This window comes from Seriola dumerili, unplaced genomic scaffold, assembly GCF_002260705.1.
Source record: "Seriola dumerili isolate Sdu_G_001 unplaced genomic scaffold, Sdu_1.0 BDQW01000078.1, whole genome shotgun sequence".
NCBI lineage: Eukaryota > Metazoa > Chordata > Actinopteri > Carangiformes > Carangidae > Seriola > Seriola dumerili.
In genome coordinates this window covers 1,491,560-1,506,136 of record NW_019174333.1, presented here as the reverse complement: position 1 = coordinate 1,506,136, position 14,577 = coordinate 1,491,560, and the positions used below count along the sequence as shown (strand labels likewise).

The 14,577-nt window shown below is 39.1% G+C and overlaps 1 protein-coding gene across 1 annotated transcript; it reads right to left on the bottom strand.

Moving 5' to 3' along the window:
* Window positions 1–311: 311 nt before the first annotated feature.
* LOC111220902 (galanin receptor type 1-like) lies at window positions 312–2,314 on the bottom strand. Its single transcript, XM_022744174.1, has 3 exons — window positions 1,661–2,314; window positions 1,102–1,167; window positions 312–665 (listed from the first exon to the last, which is right to left on the bottom strand). The coding sequence occupies exons 1-3, from the start codon at window positions 2,312–2,314 to the stop codon at window positions 312–314; spliced, it is 1,074 nt and encodes a 357-aa protein (XP_022599895.1).
* Window positions 2,315–14,577: the final 12,263 nt, after the last annotated feature.

Sequence of the window (14,577 nt, the reverse complement as noted above, 5' to 3'; positions counted from 1 at the left end):
AACTGTCCCTTACACACCTGCACATCTGTGCCTCCTCTTGTGAAACAGTATTCACAATATCCTCTAACATTAACAATAACTACATAATGAAACAGCGACTGAAAAGTGGTGGTGCTGTGAACTAAATAACGATACTGCTGTTTTCAGCAGGTTTTACTGCAGCAGCGTAATGGCCGACAGAATATCGGACATTGTATCAGCACTGGATTTTTCAACCCCTCCGATATTGACATCGGTATCAACCTGACAACTCCAGTATCAGTCAGACTCCATACAGACCACAGGAAGTGCTCTCAGCGTCATCAGTGACATCAAAGCATTTTACTGATCTGAGAGTCGTGACCTTTGTATGTCACGCTGATGTTGGTGGACGGCGCCGTCTCCATCCTGCTGCGGAGGTCTCTGGTGTCGTTCAGGGGACACTCGCTGGGCGCCCGGCACCAGAACACCTGCTTGTAGGAGTTCCTGAAGTTCTCGGACAGGAAGGCGTAGATGACGGGGTTGACGGAGGAGTTGCTGTAGGCCAAGCAGTGAGCCACCATCCTGAACACGAAGGAGGCCTGGTTCAGGGGGAAGGAGCCGAACTCCACCCACAGGTGGACGATGTGGTGAGGCAGCCAGGACAGACAGAAGACCACCACCACCACCAGGACTGTCTGAGCAGTCTGGAAGAGAGGAGATAATGGGTAATATAATGTCATGTGATCATGACTGGACAGTCTGTGGAGGAGGGGAAACAGGAAGATAATGACGGGCAATATAACCTGATCAAATAAAAGGCAGGTATTTTATGGCTGATCCAGAGGACAAACTGGTACATTTCTTTTTTTCTTTTTTTTTTACATTTCTACAAACTAAATTATTTTCCCAACTAGACTTTTTACATTTACAAGCATCACATGAAAGATAAAGGGGCTGTAAGTCAACAGCTTGCAGCTATTTTTGTGCACACTTTCCTTTCATATCACAGACCTGATCCGTCATTAAACCATCCGTCATTAAAAGAGAAATCAGGGAAGCGTGGTCACCTCAGCCCCACATTTTCAGTCAGTGTGCAGCTCACTGAACATCAGAACTGAAATGACCAAACACACCACAAACCTTCTTTTTGGAGAGCTCTGATTTTTTGGAGACGTTCCTCAGCTTTTTATGCAGATGGTTCAAAACCTGCAATAAAAAAGGTATGGATTAAGATAAAGGCTGTTGACCTGAATGTCTGTTTCAGTGAACATTTATCAATTCCAAACACGTGTTGCTTTTTTACACTAGAACTTTTATGAGGATCAAAGCCACAGTTTGGCCTCATGTTTGACTTTACTGGATCTAAATCTGCTTTAAAATCATTCCTTATATTTAGATTTACTTATTTATTTACAGATATCCAGGTGAGGCATCAGGTATCCAAAAAAAAAATAATAATTTTTTTTAGTTCATCCACTGCACCATTTTCCCCTCGTTTTAATAATTAATATTTCAGTCAACATTTCTCAATTTCTAGCTGAAAACTGAACATTTTCACATTAGAGAGAAAAAAAGCACAGCTAACGTTCATGTGTATTAAAGCCATAGTTTGACTTCATGTTGAATTTTAATCTGTTTTAATCTGTTAAAACCGGTCATTATCATTGGGTGTATTTGTTTATTTCACTCATTGACTCACCTTTGCATAGCAGACAGATATCAGAGTGAGAGGCAGCAGGTATCCGAAAACAAAGGTGCACATCACGTAGACTTTCCTCTGGTGATCCGGCCAGACCTCCCAGCAGAAAGTGTTGTTGTCCTCCCGCTCCACGATGCTCTGGTAGTGCGCCACGGGAGCTGCCATGACCAGGGACAGGATCCAGATCAGCACCACTCCGAGCATGGCGTGCTTCCCCACCCGGATCGACGAGGACCTCCTGGCGTGCACGATGGCCACGTACCGGTCCACGGACATGGCCGACAGAGTGAAAATGCTGACCAGCATGGACACGGTGAAGAAGTAGTGGATGAACTTGCAGATGAACGCTCCCAGCACCCATGTGGGCAGCATGTAGATGGTGGACTGGAAGGGGACGCAGAAGAGGAGGTAGGAGAGGTCCGCCACGCTCAGGTTGAGGATGAAGATGTTGGTCGTGCTCCTCGGTTGACCCGGTTTACTGCGCGCCAACACCGTGATGACCATGGTGTTCCCAAGCACCCCGAGGATGAAAATCAGCCCGAATATCAGAAGAGAAATAAAGTTATCTACACCCATACCCAGGATGAGTTTAGCCGGCAGCCTCACGGTGTTGGTGTTGAACAGCTGACTTTGGTTTTCCACCTGTAGCTCCATCTTTTTTTTTAATTGAAGCAGAAAAGTTACGTGTTGATATAAAGGACGCATGTCCTCCACATGAAGCTCAGGCTGAGGACGGGTCTCTCTTGGTTGGACTGAGCTCATACATCTGCAGGCTGCTCCCTGCCTACATGCGCAACGTCACCGTGCTGCGCGCCACTGATCCCACCAATACCTCTCCACTGTCTGGAATAAAAGGACATCCTATATTACATACACTGCTGTCAAATTATCAGTCTGACTTCATTAAAAATAAGTCAATAAACTTCCAATGGCACATTTGCGCATCGTGGTGATATATTGAAAATATGGAGTAATGTGTTTTATGGAGGGAAATAAACCCACATATGTTTTCCAAAATGCCAATATTGTTTTTCTTAATATAATCTATTCACATATCCTGGTAAATATGCTGCACTTTTTAATGCAGTACATTTGAACAGAGGCAATAAAATATAAATATCAATGTATTCCACAATGCATTGCCAAGATTACATTGCATGTTATACAAACATATTTATATGCATAAGGGTATGATGAAATAATCCATCCCCACCTCCCAGTGCCTCTGTGTTTTTATTCTGCCTTATTTTAAATGTGTTGATTTATCTATAGAAACTTCAAGTAAAGTCTCAAACACATTTAGGCCATGTGTGTAAGTGTGTAATTCATTATATTGAACTTTTTCAGTGTAATAAGCATCTCTGTCGCTATTAAAAAGAAGCTTTTACTTTCCAATTTCAATCTAAACTGAACGGATTTGGTAATTTCCTGAGACAGATGGTGTGGAGTATGAAAATGAATTCTGCTGCTCTGAGACCTTTAACTTTTTATTCTTGTCCCTATAGATTAGTCAGGTTTCACTTCCTGTTTCAGTAATTCACACATTCTTCATTTCTGACATTTCTGGGATCAATGACGTTTAGAAAATTAAACTTTATAAATTTTTATGTTTTTATGTTCCATATGTATTACTATTTGGCGGTCTATGCCAATACAAACAACCATTGCATATATCTTATTTTGTAAAATTGCCTATAGTCTGATTTCAAAGGTGGTACAACTCGGATCTTCAAAAGTCTGAACCCAATTTTTTAATTTATAACTTGTTTTACAAACTGGGAGTGATGCAGGAGTTTTCCATACAGGAACCTAACAAATTGCATATAGGACCCAGAACCTTCATAGCTTTATCAGTACTAGAGATTATTATATTTGGTCATAACTCAAAATATTAAACAAACTGAAATGTTGACCTGATGATGGCATTAAATGAAAGGTTTAAGGATCACCAAATTTCATTTCCATCCAAAATTTCTTTAATTTAGCCTAATTAAATCCAAAAATGTCAACCTGTTGGTGGCACAAAAAGAAAACTCAGGGGATCACCAAAATCATTAGGCTTCATCCTCTGGGGACCATGAATGTACAAAAGCCATGACAATCCATCAGACAGTTGTCGAGATATTTCAGTCTGGAGCAAAGTGGTGGACTGACAGACCAACATTGTCATCCATAGAGCCAGGTCTGTACCATCAGTTATTAGTTATTAAATTTCATCCTCAGGGGAACATGAATGTCTGTACCATTCAAATGCCTATTCAAAAGTTCTCAAGACATTTCACAAAAATCAAAAAATGTCAACCTGTTGGTGGCAAAATAAGAAAACTCACGGGATCACCATCATTAGGCTTCATTCTCTGGGGATCATGAATGTCTGTACAAAATGTAATGACAGTTGTTGAGAAATATTCCGTCAGGACCAAAATGATGGACCAACAGACCTAACATTGTCATCCATAGAGCTATACCTCTAGCATCACTTATTAGTTATTAGAATTCATCCTCAGGGGAGCATGGCACGCCAGTCCATCCAAAAGTTCTAAAGACATTTCACCAAAATCGATAAATGTCAACCTGTTGGTGTCACAAGAGGAAAACTCAGGGGATCACCAAAATCATAGACTTGATCCTCTGGGGACCATAAATGTCTGTACCTTTAATTTTCATGAAATATTTAAGATTTTTTATGGAAGGACATTTTTGATTTAATACTTCTAAAATAATCTAAGAGTCAGTGATATAAGTAAAAGTGCACAGATTCAGTTTGGAAACAGTTTTATCATTTTTCTCATTTCCATCGACCGTCCTCGGCCTCCTGTTTCTGTTATTGATCTGCTCTGACCAGGTCTGGGAACAGCTGTATTATCATTATGCAAGAATGCAACTGGGGGGTGGGGTGGGGGGCATGACGACAAAGATGATGCACATAGTATGTAACCTGAGAGCAGAGGCTGATGTTATCTCGCGGTCCACTTGTCCTCAAACGATTGTACACATTTGAAGCTTTTATTGTTTACATGCCTGCTTCATTTACATGTTAATCAGGTAAATTCAACACAAAGTCTAAGTCTAAAAACCTAAAGGTAAGGATTGGTGATGATGATGATGATGATAGTGGGGGTGAAGATGGAAAACAATTACAGTGTTTGTGACTGATTCTCCCACTTTGCCTTTTCTGAAAATTAATAGCAGTCATTATTTCACTTTGTTATCACAGGGTTATTATACTTTTGGGAGCATGGCGATTGTTTTGTAATTGGTTTCTCAGGTCATGTCCTGAAGCAGCCTGAAGTTTCCATGGCGACTTTTTACTCCATCGACCGAGATGTTATCCCTGTTTCTGCCGGGGAGTGGAAAAGGCAAACTGAAGCCTGGAGACAGCATCCGAATTCAGCTGTTCTTGACAGTGTGATGTCTGTTTTAAAAAAACCAAAATGAACTGAGAGTGAACTGTCCTTTTACACTGTTGGTGCTATAGAGATGAAATCATTTCAGCACCATGGACAGTTCACTTCTCAACACTCAGTCGATTCAGTTTCCTACTTTGATTTGAGAATTAGATCATATCATCATAAAGATCTGTGTACTGTCGGTTTCAGTTTAGTTCATTTCCTAGACAACTCCAGTGAATGCGTGTAATAGGACAAGAAACAGTTTGGTGTTGAGTTAAAAACAAATTCCTCTTCCCTCATAGAGCTTTATAGTGAGTTTCAGCTCAGAGGACCCCGAAGTCAGAACAATCCAGACTCCTACACTATAGAAAACGGGAATGTTTTAGCTGACTGTTGGTGGTTTCAGGCTGCACTGGTGGGTAGTTGTAAATTCTCAGGAATAAAAACAAGCTATGCAGGGTAAGAAGGCAGATAAAGACTTACTCCATTAGTGAAGGAGCAGTTTATCTACTTCCAAGGGGTTAAAACAAGGTTTCATGAGAGCACATATAATGGTGTAAATTTTTCACATTACAATAGGAATACAGGTTTAAAAAAAAACAATCACATTAAAATTTTCCACTACACCCAGCCCACAACTTTACTGTTTTTATTCACTCTCACCACTCTCATAGAGTTGTTTCGGCTGCAGCAGGCAGCTGCTTTCATCGAGAAAGCTCCAAAAACCCACTGTCCACTGCCTGCTCAGGACCAATCAGCAGACAGTCAGCTGGTGAACATAGTGGAGCATTTAAGAGCCACATATTGGGTGGAGACCAAAGATGATATACCAAGTTTAGTATATCAATTCGAAAGAAAATTTTATTTACCCCAAGTTAGTTAATCAGTTATTGCAGGTTTAAAAGCAGAAATAGTGCATTCATTCAGTTACGCATGAAAAGTTAAACTCATAAGCAATAAAACACACCTTTGATCAATTCAGTACACTTGGATATTTTACCATTTACTTTTAACCTGTAACTGTCACTGATGGCCCCAGTGGCAACAAAAGTCTTTTGGAGATTTTCTAAAAGAGAAAAAATAAAAAAACAATATTTATTCCCGGTGTATTGTGAACACAGAGCATCAGGTGCAGTTTAACTGTTTTTATGATCTCTGCCTTTATGAAAACTGTGTGAGGTAAAAATACAGAAAGAATTTAATGTCAAAGAGGAAAACTCCTGAAGTTAATCAGTGAAGAACATCAGGAAATCAGGATACATAAAAATAGCTAACACAAATAGAATAAGACGAATGGAAAACGGGCCAATAAATGGTAGGAACTTTGAACTGGACCTCATATTTTGAATTAAGTTTCAGGTTACATCCCTGTTTATCCAGGGCAGTTTGAAATATGAACCATTTGTGTGAAAATGTTGTGTCTGAGGTCACCCTGACCTTGACCTTTGACATTTAGCCACAATCTAATCAGTTTTTCCTTGAGTCCAGGTGAACTTTTTTACCATATTTGAAGAAATTCTCTCAAGGCTTCACAAGGCCAAAACTGCATTTTGTGAGGTCAAAATACAGTTAAAAACGAGGGATACGATACGAGGGATACACATTTTGAAATGAAACTAGAGCAGTTTAAATCATATGAAAACAAAAACATAAAAGGACACAGCAAATATTCCCACATTTTAGATGCACAATTTCATTAAATTAAAAGTGAACTAGAATCACCTTCTTGTGGTTGTATCACTCCTCCACTCAGACTAATTTCAGGTTACATCTCTGTTTATCCAGAGTCAGAGAAAATATGAACCATTTGTGTGAAATTTTGTCATAATTGCTGCATGAAGTCTTTAGTAATGGTGTTTTGTGAGGTCACTGTGACCTTGACCTTTGACCTTTAGCCACCAAAATCCAATCAGTTCATCCTTGAGTCCAAGTGAATGTTTGTGTGAAATTTGAAGAAGGTCTGTTACTGATATATCGTGTCCACAATAATGAGACAGACAACCTGAAAAACAATCACCCATGCGGAGGAATAAAAAAAACTGAGCTGACTTCACAAAGAGGTTTTTCTGCCTTTGTTTCAGCTGACAGAGTGAGACGTGAGGAGTAACAGGTGAGAGGTAAAGTCACAGACTATGTTTTAACACTGAGTAAGTAACTGCTGAACATGAGTGTGTGATGTCTGAGGTTGTCAGGATAACGTATCACAGAGCCAGTTTCACTGTGTCGTCTCCCTCCCACCTCTGTGCTTTCCTTCACCAGGATTATTAGAGACATAGGGAGATAAGCTGCTTTGGACTCTGCTTGTCTTCCTCTCAGGTGGTTAGCCCTTTAGTTCAGACCTCAGTCAGACCTGTTGTTACCATGACACTGAGCCATGAGAAGAGACCAGAGCAACAGCACATCCATTTACTCCAATAATTTGAAATGGACTTACCTCGCCTGCTAAATAGCTGCGAGCCACAGATTGTCATTTGGGTGATTTTGCTTTGGCAGAGTGTTTGTGCTGTTTTGTTTTGGTCAGTCTTCTGCCTTCATTTTCTGTGTTTTTCGCAAACAGTAAGTCAGATAATGACGGCTGTTTATCAGTCTGGGGGATGATAACATCACTTACAGTCTGTTACTCTTCCTGTTCAAGTTGGCCTCAGTCTTCAGTATCTGAAAACTGAGGAGTTTTATGACCATTTTCGAAATATTATTCAGAAAAAACAATTTCTTTCCCTATACTGGTATTATTTTTCTATGTGGACTCTGTATTGATCAGATTTAATTGAATTCTCAAATTTATTTTCATAATACCAGAAACTTTAACTGGTTTCATCTTCCTATTTGTCTCATGTGTTTTATCTGGTTTTATGCTAAAATCTAACCCAAAAAAACCTCATATCTCACACCTGTGCAGTAAAATGTTGTCCAATACAACACCCATAACCTCTCTCACTACCAGCATAGAAGGACAACATGTCTAAAGCCAGATTTAAGTCAATTAATTAATAAAAGCGATTACATCATAAAAATGTAAAGCCTCAAAATCATAAATGACAATGAAAGACTCCAGTTCCAGTCAAAGCAGCTTGAAATTCATTCTCATTCAAGGTTGCATTAATTAGTTAACCTTAACTAAGTTAAGTTAATTAAATTAGTTTAGGTTATTGACTACATATTGTATCATGTCATGTCCCCTTTAACTCTTCAAAATCATATTTACGTGCCCCTCACTTTCATTGTTTCAGGTTGATTCATGTTCAGTCTTTCTGAACATTGCATGATATGCAAAACAAATCATATTGTCATTATTTTTGGCAGATATTGCGATTTCAGTCAGAATGGTCATTTTTGCATTTTATTTTCATTGGATCCTTTCATTTTCACCGGGCCTCTCTGCACATCGCAGTTCCTAACACCGCCAGTAGAGGGCATGAGGGAGGTTTGCCTCTGCACTCATGTTTGCAGTGTGATTCATCTCTCTGAAAGTGACACGACAAACACGTCTGTCTGGAGCCAGAGTCTTTTAAAATCTTTATTTAACACTGATAAACATGTGTGTTCAAATTCAACACAGTCTCACACACACACACACACACACACACACACTGGGAGCTGCCCAGTTCAACCAGAGCCTCTCCGCTGGAGCTGCACCAGCAGATTCAATTTGTTTCATATTCTGTACATGCAACAGGAAGTAACATGATGGATTATAAATGTTAAAGTGAACAGAGACATGCTATTTTCATTATGGAGGCACCTGAAGTTCCTTGCTCTAAATGTCAAACCCTCCTTCAACTGAAAGATTCATGAACTGAAAATTCCCAGTTGTGAAAGCAACAGCATGTTCTCAGACGTACCTGGATGTACAGTAAATAAAGACATAATGCACGGTGCCCTTTAACAGAAACATGACAAGCCTGAGGTAATTCATTAAAGACTGACTGAACCGACTGTTTCTCTCTCCCACCAGCATATGGTACATGTACTGTATATAGAGACACGAAAGTGACACGTTGTGTAATACACAACCAAAGGTGGAGAAAGGTACACAGCTCCATTTCTGGAGTCAGAGTAGAGATCCTCTTGGTCAATTTTTTTCTCCAAAACAAGTGTAAATTGTTCAGTCAGATTTTTATTTGAGTTAAAGTACTGGAGTACTTAATCTTAAAAATACTTCAAAAGTACATTCTTTTTTATGTCAACACATTGTTGTATTGTTCCAAATTTACACAACCTAATGACTGACTGACTGACTGACTGATTGACTGACTGACTGCAGAACCTGTAGAATAAAAAGCTTGTAGAATATGATACAAAGATGATAGAAATGACCAGAAAAACACAATTGAATCAACAAAATTACAAGCTGTTTATAAGGAATTAAAGAAACATTTAATACCTCAACATACTGTATAAAGTTAGATGGCAAATTTTAGAAAAAAAAGAAATCTTTAATTTAAAAATATAAAAAACATGGACTCCACTGTTGTCCTAACATGGACGTCGCCATCGTTAGGACAACAGTGGAGGAGTTGGCTGTGAGTGTTTTTTCTCCTGTGATGAACATAATGTATGGTCTGATCACATTTTTCAAAATAAAATAAAATTCATTCCTCTGACTAAAAGCTTCTTAGTTGTGCAACACTTTCATCTGCTGTCTTCTTTTCTTATTTTGCTCTTCTTGTGAATATATTTCCACCACTTCATGTAAAATGACAAGGTTGCTGCGAACGCCAAGACGCCACAGATGCTTGTTTTGTTAGAATTAATGAAAACAACAGGCAGCTGGCTCCACACACTTCCATCTATACTTCACATGAGCCTGGAAAATCATCGGCAGCTTTCAGCAACTGAAATGCATGAAATCTTTGCTGGCATGAAAGTTGAAAATATTGCCAAGTTTGTATTATTACACAAACAATAAGGCTGCACTTGGTTTCAGACCATGCCAATCTTATAAAGATAGCTTCCAGAAACACATCACTGAACTGGAGCAGAAGCGTGATGGACGTCTCGATCGATTCGGTTGATTCTACCTTGAATATAAACCCAACTGTCCTACATATTTCATAGCTGAATTCATTGCAGTGTTGTATTACGTGACCTTGGTTGCCTACCAACATGTTTCAGACATATAGACCGCATCAGACTGGAGCACAGCAACGTCGTCTACACTTACGCAAAAACCCAATGAACCACGTGCATGTGATCCACTTCCAATACAGAGTGAGAGGTTTTTGTTTTCATATATGACAGAAAGCTCAGATGAGAAAATCATCACGGTCACAAAGACTTGGAGATTTACTCAACACCGCCTCTGATCCAGGATGTTCACCTGCAGCACCTGCTCTCCATGGAGGTACCAGGTGTCTAACAGGCCGTTTTTTTTACCCGGCGCTGGAGATTTTTGAAAAGAAATCAGTGAATCTAATGAGTGAAGCAGCATGGATGACTTTGTCTGCATGTGCCTGGTGTGATCATCAAATGACACAGTGAATTTCTGTGAGAAACTTCATCTGCATAATGTTGCACAGTTGTCAGGCAGAAAAAAAATGAGTAAAGGGAAAAAAGACTGAATCAGATTTCTGTAAAGTTAGAAATAAGTTTACTAGCATGCTAATAACACGTTAAGCTAAGTAGAATGTTGCCTGAAATAAACCAAATAAAAATCATGATATGCTAAGTAGCACTTTAAGCTAACCAGCATGCTCTTAAGCCATCAACTAGGCCAAACAACAAACAACATGTCATGCTAAACAGCGCTTTAGGTTAACTTGCCTGCTGATAAGATGTTAAGCTAAGGACAATGCTGCCCATTGCAAAGACTGACTAAAAGAAAAATAAAATAATTACATGATTAAAATAATGAAAGATAAAGAGTGTTTAACCTTTCTTCTCTTTGTTTTTTATATTTAAAATCAGAAAAAGGCATTTCTCTTGCTTGCCTGTTCGCAAACAAACCTTTATTTACAGCCGCAGTGCCTCAAAAATATCCGCCGTTTGAAACAAGAGAGCATGATATTGTTGAGATGCTAAACAAATGATAGCATTATGCTCGGGCCCTGTGCGACAGCTTCTGCCAAATGTTGATGGAATCATTGGCTTTCGACCAGCAAGACATTTGCATTGAGTTGTTTACCAGCCAAAAGGATCACTGTGAGGACACACTGTGGGGGAAAAAAAAACCATTCACGTCTTACAGCTGATCCTATTACTTCAAACAATGGGAATTTAAAACATAACAAAGACCCACAATGCCTCAGGAAATCAGCAGTACATCAAGTTTGTGAACAACGTCTTGGCTCTAAAGGCACTGCCTCTTTTCTTTATCATTATTTATCAGAACACAAAATGTAAAATGAGACACAATTAGATCATTGAAAGGAGGAAGTGCCAAGCCTTTTCTTGGCCCAAGCACCCACTGGATGGTGACATCAGCTGCTGAGCATCATAGTTATGGTGTCATCTATAGGCTTCAGGGGCAGAATGCGACACGAAGAGGTCATGCAGGGTGACAGAGAGACAACACAAGGGCTCTTCACTCTCAGTGCCAATTAGTGCAACGTAATTTATGTTGTATCTCTGTTTTGAAGAGAAATGTACTTGAACTGAGTAGGAGAAATGATTGGAGACTTCATCTTAAAAATACAGGGTAGAGCCTCCCTTTGCTCTCAGGACAGACTCATTTGTTTTTGGCATTGAGTCCACCAGATGTTGAAACTTTCCTCTGAGACTCTGCTCCATGTTGACACGATTGCATCACATAATTGCTACAGATTTGTCAGCTGCACATTCATGCTGCCAATTTCTTGTTCTACTGGATTCAGATCTGGAGAATGGGGAGGCCACTGAAGTTTACAGAACTTGTCTTTAAAGGGCTGAAACTGTTTGAGACAACTTTTGCTTTGTGTGGTTATCTGAGTTACTGTAGCCTTTCAGTCAGCTCCAAATATAGTCTGATCATTCTCCTCTGAACTCTCTCATCAACAAGGTGTTAAAGTCCACAGAAAGAACTGCTGCTCACTGGATGTTTTTTATCTTTCACACTGCTGTGTGTGAAAATCCCAGGAGATCAGCAGTTTCGGAAATCTCAAACCTGCTCATTTGGCACCAACAATCCATGCCACAGTCAAAGCCACATTGAGGTTTGATGTGACCATGATGATTGCATGGTTAAGCAGGTGTGCAGGTGTTCCTAATAAAGTGCTCAGTGAGCTTATGTAACACTGTCGCATATTATCTGCAGAGTTCAAGGCTTCAATCAAACCTCCAAAACAAAGTCTTCTTCAGTGACAGAAAATCTGTCAGTGAAATGAAAAGCAGTTTTGTGTAACTACAACTTTCAGGGTCAGTCTAACTGACACATTTCTATATATATCACTGCTTTTGATAGATGCTGTTCTCCTAGTACCACTGCACTAATCTAAAAAGACTAATAAGATCCAAATATACGAGTATATGGTTTATATTTACACTGATTCGGGCCATACAGATGTAGATAGATAGATAGATAGATAGATAGATAGATAGATAGATAGATAGATAGATAGATAGATAGATAGATAGATCTCAACAATAAAAAACATTTAAATAGCCTAGATGTTAAGATAACTATCATATTACGTTTACTAGCATTCTTAGTAGAATTTTGCCCTTGCCACCAAATAAACCAAATAACAAACATTTTATGCTAACAAACACTTTAAGCTAAATAGCATGCTAAAAAATCTTTTAAGCTATGTAGCATGCTCTTCAGCCATCAAATAGGCCAAAAAAGAAACAACAGGGCATGCTACTAGTTACTAGTTAAATGCTACTAGCTAACAACAATTTAGGGTTGCCGAGCATTGGAAACTAAAAGACGTGTACTGTATTAAACTGATGTGACGTGCTTAGTCGATATTTTTAGGACTCAATTCAGTGCAAATCTATAGAAGGTAAATAAATTAGGTTAGACAATTAAAAAAGGGCAATTTGTATGAGATAGAGGGGAACCTGAGAGCTTCCCTTTTAAAACCCACCTGGTCACTGGTGACCATAATAAAGCTTGTGTAAAGCAATACACATAAAGATATAAATGCTTCAACTTTTGTCAATACTGATATGCTACACATCATTAGCCCGGATAGATTCTCCACAATTCATCAATCCCATTCATTTAACAGTAACCATGAGCACAAAAGCATAATGAATTCAGATTTGCTGACATCATAAACTAGCAAGACAGCCAAACAGTGTTGACTCCCTATCTGTGAAGCGTTGTGAAGTCCGATTATCTGCCTTATTTATTCCTCAGACTCCGTAAGAGTCCACAGATCAAAAGCTTCAAAATTCAAAAAAATTTTCATAAAAGTATTCCTAGTTGTGAATATTGTCATGTGAAGTCCATAGCAGACAGTCGGCCAACTTCTTCTTCTGATGTTGTTTTTTCTTCTTTGAAGTTTATTGGTGGTTGGCAAACAACAAAGCGGCGCATTACCAGCACCAACTGGAATGGAGTGTGTATTAGAATGTCTAGTAGCCTATTCATATCCAACCCAAAAAATAAATGATTAAATAAAAACCATCACATCCTCTCAATCAGATTTGTTATCCTAAAATGTTGTTTTTTGAAGTGTGACTCAGAATAATTTTAATTAATTATATTATATTCTTATGCTTAGTCTGGTCTTTTCCAAACATGTAAATATAGCCATACCCTGCATGCCCTTAATTGTAGCAATTCTTTTTGTTCAAGTTTAATACGATCTTTTTCAAGCTTGTATTTGAGAATCTGTTTTTCGGTTATGAACTCCTAACCAATGAGTGAGCCAGCTAAACTTTTCTAGTGCTAGTGGATAAGAATGAACCATTTTATAAAATTTTACAAACATAAAATCATGATACATTATAATAACTTGGATTTAGTTATGTGTTACAGGCACCATTCAGTGTGAGGTTTCAGGTTTCAATGATCATTTTGTTTACGTTGGTCTTGAGAAGTAATAGTTTATATGAAGGCAAACTAAATCTGTTAATCTTTGACTCCTTTTAACTCAGATGACTTTCTCTGTTGATGAAACTGTGACAGTATCAAACAAACAAATCAAAACAAACTTCCCAGGCTGATTGTTGCATCTTTATTCACTCACAGAGGTTGCAGAAGTCATAAAAACTGTTTTAACATATTAGAAAGTAAAACTGTCTCATGTGGTGATTTTCTGCACATGTAACTGAACAGAAGAACTCTTTCTTTCAGTCTTTCTCTCTCTCTCTCCAGCAGCAGATAGATATTCAGCTGCCTCTTCGAGTGGGTGTCTTGGTCTAGATCGACATTCCTGCCGTGGTTCAAGGATATCTCCCGTGTTTGTGTCCCACAGCTCTCGTCCATGGCCGCTATTGTTTCCCCTGTGCTCGTCCTCGACCTTCCCGCCTCAGGAACAAATCCAAGACTCTTCTGGACACGAGGGCACAAGCAGTGTGGTCATCCCACTCTCTGCATTCTTGCACCCTACCTCTGTGAGGTCTGTGGGTGCTGTGCCGAGGCCCGGCCCTGCAGGA